Raw genomic sequence first — 6,965 nt, 5'->3', positions numbered from 1 at the left:
CTTCCTCAGGGATGTGTTCTGGGTCTGTATCCTGCTTCCTTGTTCCTACCACTTTATCCTGCTTCTTTGTGTGGACTGTGATGGTCTGTTGTCTCCGAGGCATCGTGATGTTGTTGTATTTAGATCTCTGTTAACTGTTTGTGAAGAGCAGTCAAGGCTGATTCAGGCTCTTCTTGAGTGCTTTTTATCGTTGGCCTGTTGGTGGAGAAGGAGGTGGTGGCTCTCGCTCAGTAAGTGAAGTTGCAGGAAGTCTGGGTGTAGTTGTGTCTTACGGGGACTGTTGTTGCCTCCCACTCAATTAGACACAAAGTACAATTGAATAACTATCAAAAAACTAAAAACCCATGGACAGAAAACACGCCATGTAATCACACAGGAACAGTAACCAAAAAAAGAAAAAAGGGAAAAAGAAGAAGAAATAACAAGAAAACCTGCAATATCTGGAAATAGGGCATTAAGAGAAAAAAAGTAGAGGACAATAATGAATGAAAAAAAAATGGGAAAAATGTAAAAAGAAAAAATAAGGAATGGGGTTAACCATGAGAACAAAAGGGGGAAAAAAAAACTTAAAAGTTTCAACCAGGAACAGGGAGAAGAAAAAGTGCTAAAAACTAGGACCTGGGAGGGGAAGATTAAGAATAATAGTAAAAAGGACAAAAATATTAATAATAATAGTTGTTTTAAAACAGACAAATACAAGCAAACTAATCCCCAGAAAAAGAAAGTGAAAAGGAAAAAAATAAAAATAAGAAAAGAGAGAGAAAAAAAAAATCGGTGGAGGACAGGGCAGGGCACCCAGGCTCCATCTGAGCACACAGACTGTCATGGAGTTCCTGTGGGCCCAGAAGGTAGGTGGGGTGGGAGTGGGGGATGGCCACACCTTCGTTCACCAAGCAGGTGTGGGGTATAAGAGTAAGAAGAGGAATGTCGTACCTTTTCAGTCTTGCAGGTCCAGAGGGTTCTTGGGGTTGCTGGAAAGCAGAACATGTTCTTAAGCCCCAGGAATCTGCGAGCGCGCTGTCTCTTTAAAAATCCAAAATAGTCAAGCTGCTTTTAGACCTTCAAAATGGCGGCTCCCTCCAGACCGGCAAAAGTCCACAGCTCAGCCCACCTTTCTCTTCACGTTCTCCATTTATTCCTCAGCCACCGGAGCAGTCCTCTGTGCAGTCCCTGGCTAGCAGGGCTGATTTTTAGGTTAATTCTTAAGTCTTACCAGCACTCGGGAATCTCCAAGCTGTCTGTGCCCTCAGAATCGCTCAGGATCACTGCCAGACCGCAGCTCCGTATGTCTCCTTTTTTGGTATTTTCATGCAAATTCTTCTGCTAGTTGGGGTTTAGTCCACTTCTGTATCCTTCCCTTCAAGGCTCAGGGGTCCAGGATTATCTTCTGTGTCTGTGTTAATTGGTTTCCCTTTTCTTTGTTGAACAGGGTCTGTGCAGTCTTTCTGCCTAGTCCACCATCTTGCCGGAACTCCTACTTTTTCCTTTTTATCACTTGATCTGAGAATTTTTGAAATACTATGCAAAGTGGGTTTGGGAGTATTTGAGCTTCTGCAGTGATTGGCTGTCAACTTGAGAAAGGTAGCAGAAGAGACAAGCGGTAGCAGCTAGCTGGTCCTAAATTAATACACTTATTTTTAGGTACGTTAAAAACCCTGTCTCTGTCTCCTCCCTCCTCCCAATCTTATCCCTTACCTACACTTGTCAGAATGTATATTGTCAGTTTTAAACTTAAAGACCATTCTTGATGTTCAACTTGATTTTACATCTTTGAAAAAGAGAAAATGAGACACCCCCCACCAAAGTACTGGATCGGAGCCCTGTACAATCTCTACTAGAAAAGAAGAAAGAAGTAGTTGTTACTTTCACCTAAAGACTGAAGGTTCTTCAGTATGTCTTGATTAAATAATACTAGGAAAAAATTGTACGCCGAGTGCTTCATATAAAGTGATTTTTTTTCTTTTAGAGTTTTTATTTTCAATTCAACAAATATTAATTAAATGTGCAATATCTGCTTATAACTGCTGATGATAAAAAGATAAGCTAGGTCCCTTCCTACAAGAAACTTGTATTGTCTCATATAAAGCATTTTTTGAAAAATCAAACTTGTTTCTAGGATGTTCCAGTGGAACACTTCTTTGTGAAATGCAACGGAGCACTCATCACTACTAATGATGCTGTACAGGATGGAGCTGTTTATAGCCTGGAACCCAGACTCTGTGGTGGAAAAGGAGGTAGGAATGAATGTTGACCACTTGGTTGGAATGTATCTGTAGATTTTAGCCATAGGTATTTGATTAACAAATTCCTCCGTCTCTGTAGTACATCAGCCTTGTTTTGCCTTGTGAAATTCTTTATTTAGTTACCTCATATTGAGTCTTTTCTCTTTTATTCTTTTTAAGAAGAAACACCACATGATACAATTTCTACCTTCTTCAGCCAGATAGTTCGTAGGCAGACCAGACTCTAAAACTTTTTACAAGATTAAATGAAGAAAGATAACCATTATTCTGTGCATTTTGCTGAAGGAAGCATTTAAGACAATAAAACCTCTCTCCGCTTTTATTAAGATTTTGTTTAGTTATTATATTCCAAAGGAGGTCTAAAGTTACCTTTAGTTTTTACAGGTTGGGGTAGATTAAGGTCCTGGTTACATTCTTTATCTAAGAAGAGAGAAATGAAATTAAAAGTGTAAAAACAGAATGTGAACAGTTCCTTCTATTTCTTCTGATGCACTAACACAAAATCCTTAAGCTTTCTCCAGATCTGCAGTGATTTGGTTTGGTTTTCAGAGACCTGACATCTCAGAATATGATTGTCCTGCTGTTTGAAATTATCAGTAAGAATGAAGTGTGCTGTCTCAGCCAGTGTCAGCTTCAAATTGCTTTTCCTTTTAACTCGTTACAGAATGTCACCATATCATTTTTCAGTTTCTAATTGGGAATCCTGGGATCTCTGGCCCTGGGTAAAGCACTTTGAAATGTCCAGTTATGTAGGTACAATATTTCAGAAAGATAAAATGAACGGCAAAAGGTGTTTGATTGAATCAAGTTTATCAACCCTTTTACCTTTGTTTCTTGGGTTCAACTTGTAGTTAAATCTTTTTTTTTTTTAAAGGTAGAATTCACTGTTAATCTTGTGATACAATACTGTTTTCACAAATTGGGCTTTTATCCATCCTTGAACACTAATCAACCTGTATTCTCCAAATCTATTTGCTTAGGTTTTGGTTCTATGCTCCGAGCACTTGGTGCTCAGATTGAGAAGACAACCAATCGAGAAGCTTGCCGTGATCTCAGTGGAAGGAGACTACGAGATGTCAATCATGAAAAAGCGTAAGACGCTCACCTTTTTTTATTTTCTTGGAGAAAGAAGCATACTTTTTTATTAAAAGTGATTATATGCATGCTTTGTATATCTGAAATGTTACTGTTCAATATTCAAGGTCTAATTTATTGTTTACTAGATGTAATCTTTTCTATAATGTAATAATCATCTTTGGGTTTTCATTAAGTCCTTTACAGTATGCCAGTTAACATGGCTTACTTTTCTGAGAAAGTGTCACAATATGAGCAGAAGTACATTGATTTGACTGGGGACAAGAAAAACCCAAGGCCAAAAAAAAAACCAAACCATACTCACTGCTGTTGAGTCAGATCCAACTCATAGCAACCCCTCCTTGGGTTTCTGAGGGAGTATCACTATGGAAGTAGATTGCCCAGTCTTCCTTCTGAGGAGTGGCTGAATCTCCAGCCTTCTGGTTAGCAGTCAAATGCCTTGTGCACTATGCCACCAGAGCTGACTGGGGACAAGTGTTTTATATATAAAAGCATATATATAATATATCCATTCAGTTACACCTCTTCCTCCTCTACCCCTAGAATGGCTGAGTGGGTAAAACAACAGGCTGAGCGTGAGGCTGAAAAGGAGCAGAAGCGCCTGGAGCGCCTACAGCGGAAACTTGCAGAACCCAAGCACTGCTTCTCCAGCCCTGACTACCAGCAGCAGTGCCATGAGATGGCTGAGCGTCTGGAGGATTCTGTCCTTAAAGGTGAGAATGAGGATGTCTTAGTGTGGTCAGCAGGCACCTCTGAAGCTGGCTGTTTCAGACTCTTCCATGCTGCACGTAAAGAGCAGTTTTTTTTTTAAATTGTGATTTGGGTGAAAATTTACAGAGCAAATTCACTTTCCATCCAGCAGTTCACATACATTTTGTCTCATGACATTGACTACAGTTTACCCCAGTGCAACAGCTCCCCTCCCACTTCTTCCCAATCAAAGAGCAGTTCTTAAGTTTTCATAGGTTACTGACCTCTTAGAGGTCTTTGCATTAGGTCAGTGCTGTGGAACCTCTTTCCTCAAAAATGAACCATGTATCCACAGAACATCTGGCATCCTTAACCCCTGAATCCCATTGGCCTGTGAATCCCAGGTGAAAATGTTTTTCGTGTTTCATGGAGATAAGCTAAATGTCCAGGAGGTATCTATGTGTTTGCTTCTAATTTTAGGTCAGTTTTTTAGTGGTTTTTAATGAGAGTGATGCTCATTTACTTTTTTTTTTTTTTTTAAATTTAATTTTTACTGTGGTTTAGGTGAAAGTTTACACAGCAAATTCATTTTCTGTACAGCAGTTCATACACATTTGTCTTAGGACATTGATTGCAATTCCTCACAATTTAACAGCTCTCTTCCCACTTCCTCCCCATAGTTACCTCTTCCCTGTGTCCTTCCCTCCCATGCTCTCCTGCCCCCTGAGCTATCTCCCTGTGTAAACACCGCCCTTCTGTTCTCCCATGATTGATCGCTATAAGTAGTGTATCTACCTGTTGTAAGTAATTATCCCATATGCTTATCTAAGGAGCTCTGGTGGTGTAGTGGATAAGGCACTTGACTGTTAACCAGAAGGTCAGTGGTTCAAACCCACCACCACTCTGTGGAAGGAAGATGGGGTGATCTACTTCTGTAAAGATTTACAGCCTCAGAAACCCAATGGGGGTCACTATGAGTCAGAAGCAACTTGGTGGCAGTGGTTTTTTTTTTTTTTTTTTTCCCCCCAAAATACATCTGTCTGTTGTTTGGCTGGAAGCCACAGACTGAGTTCAGTTCTAGACCTGAGGGGTAGCTAGGGGCCATAGTCTCAGGGGTCTCACCAGGCTCTATCAGACCAGGAAACCTGGTCGTCTTTCATAATTTTGAGTTTTGTTCCACATTGTTCTTACACTTCAGGATCTCCTGCACTGATCCCCCTCTGAGTGGTTGACAGTGGTAGCTGGGCACCATCTAGTTGTTCTGGTCTTATGGTCATACAGATTGAGGATCGCATGGTCTGCTAGTCCTTTGGACTAATTGATTCCATATGTCTTTGGTTTTCTTCATTTCTCTTTGCTCTGGAGGAGGAGAGACCCATCGTTGCATCTAGATGGCCACTTGCAAGCTTTTAAGACCCCAGTTGCTAATCACCAAAGTAAGATGTAGAACCATGTTTTTGTTCATTATGCCAGGTGAGCTTGATGTCCTCTGTGGCCATGGTCCTGAGCTCAGAGGTCCAATTACTTGCTCCCTGCAGGTAGCTGGCTATGGCCAAGAAGCCACTACAATCTTGCCCCTTGTCAGCTCTGTTATACACCTGGCCATTCTTACAGCACATACAAATATGCATGTAGAAACATTGTCTGCTAACCCCATACATGGTCATGGGCATAATACCCCCTGCCTAGATGTACCTGATCATTCAGCCTGTCTACTTACCTAGCCGAAAATAAATGGATACCATCACTGGCGATGCAGTACTATGCATGCAGAAGGGTTCATCTTTGTTGTCTGTACTGCCCATGTACCTCTCTCTATCTTCCTCTTCCTCAGTGCCACCATGTTGATCACTCACATTTGGTATATTGCCCTTCCCTTCACCCAAATCAATACTTGTCTCTACCTATCTAGCAGTATTTCCTCCCCTCTCCTCTCACCCTGGTAACCAACAAACAAAGTTTCCTTCCATATATAAACCTTTTCTTGACTTTGTACAATAATGAGCTAATACAATATTTTTCCTTCTGTGATTCGCTTCTTTCTCTCAGCATAATGTCCTCCAAGTTCATCAAAGTTATGCAGTGTTTTGTACAGTCAACATTATTTTTTATTATTGCATAGTATTTCATTGTATGTGTGTTCTATAGCTTGGTTATCCATTCTTCTGTTGATGGGCACATAGATGTTTCCACCTTTTTGCTATTGTAAATAGTGCTGTGATGAACATGGGTGTGTGTGTGTGTATCTGTTCTTGTCTTGGCTCTCACTTTAGGATATATTCCTGGTAATGAGATTACTCAGTCAAATGGTATTTCTAATTCAACTTTTTAAGGAGTTGCTATATTGCTTTCCACAGTGTTTGTATCATTTTACAGTCCCACAAGCAGTGTATGAGAGTCCCAGTCTCTCCACACCTCACCAGCATTTGTTATTTTCTGTCTTGTTGAACTTTTCTATTAGTACTGTGGTAAGATGGCATCTCGTTTTGATTTGTATCTCTCTAATGTTTATTGATCATGAACATTTCTTCATTTGTCTGTTGACTACCTGAATGTCCTCTTTAGTGAAGTGTGTATTCATGTTTTCTGCCCATTTTTCAGTTGGATTGTTTGTTTTTTATTGTTGAGGATTGGAATTTTCTATGAATTTTAGAGATAAATCCCTTGTCAGATAATGTCATTGACAAATACTTTTTCCCAATCTGTAGGTTCTCTTACGCTTTTGGACAAGTCTTGAAGCACATAAAATTTAAATATTTAGAAGGAAGGTTGGGCACTACTTCCATAGTGATACTGCCTCAGGAACCTGAGGAGGGGTTGCTATGAGTCAGGGCCGACTTGATGGTATATAACAAGAAGAAGAAGATCTCATTCATCTAGTTTATCTTCTGCTGTTTGTGCATTTTGGGCTATGCTTGATAGTCTATTTATGCCATA

The 6,965-nt window shown here is 40.2% G+C and overlaps 1 protein-coding gene across 1 annotated transcript in view; it reads left to right on the top strand.

Annotated features, from left to right (window-relative positions):
• The window catches only part of SDE2 (SDE2 telomere maintenance homolog), a 49,947-nt gene that overhangs the window by 29,364 nt on the left and 13,618 nt on the right, over positions 1-6,965 (top strand). Inside the window, exons 2-4 of the mRNA XM_007936974.1 lie at positions 2,117-2,234; positions 3,224-3,335; positions 3,882-4,051. Of these exons, the coding sequence (XP_007935165.1) occupies positions 2,117-2,234; positions 3,224-3,335; positions 3,882-4,051 (400 nt within the window). The remainder of the gene's footprint in view (positions 1-2,116; positions 2,235-3,223; positions 3,336-3,881; positions 4,052-6,965) is intronic.

The sequence above is a fragment of the Orycteropus afer genome, unplaced genomic scaffold (genome assembly GCF_000298275.1).
Source record: "Orycteropus afer afer isolate SDZICR_OR568_19922 unplaced genomic scaffold, OryAfe1.0 scaffold00039, whole genome shotgun sequence".
NCBI lineage: Eukaryota > Metazoa > Chordata > Mammalia > Tubulidentata > Orycteropodidae > Orycteropus > Orycteropus afer.
Note: the sequence above shows the minus strand (reverse complement) of the source record. Positions and strands in the feature narration are given on the sequence as shown.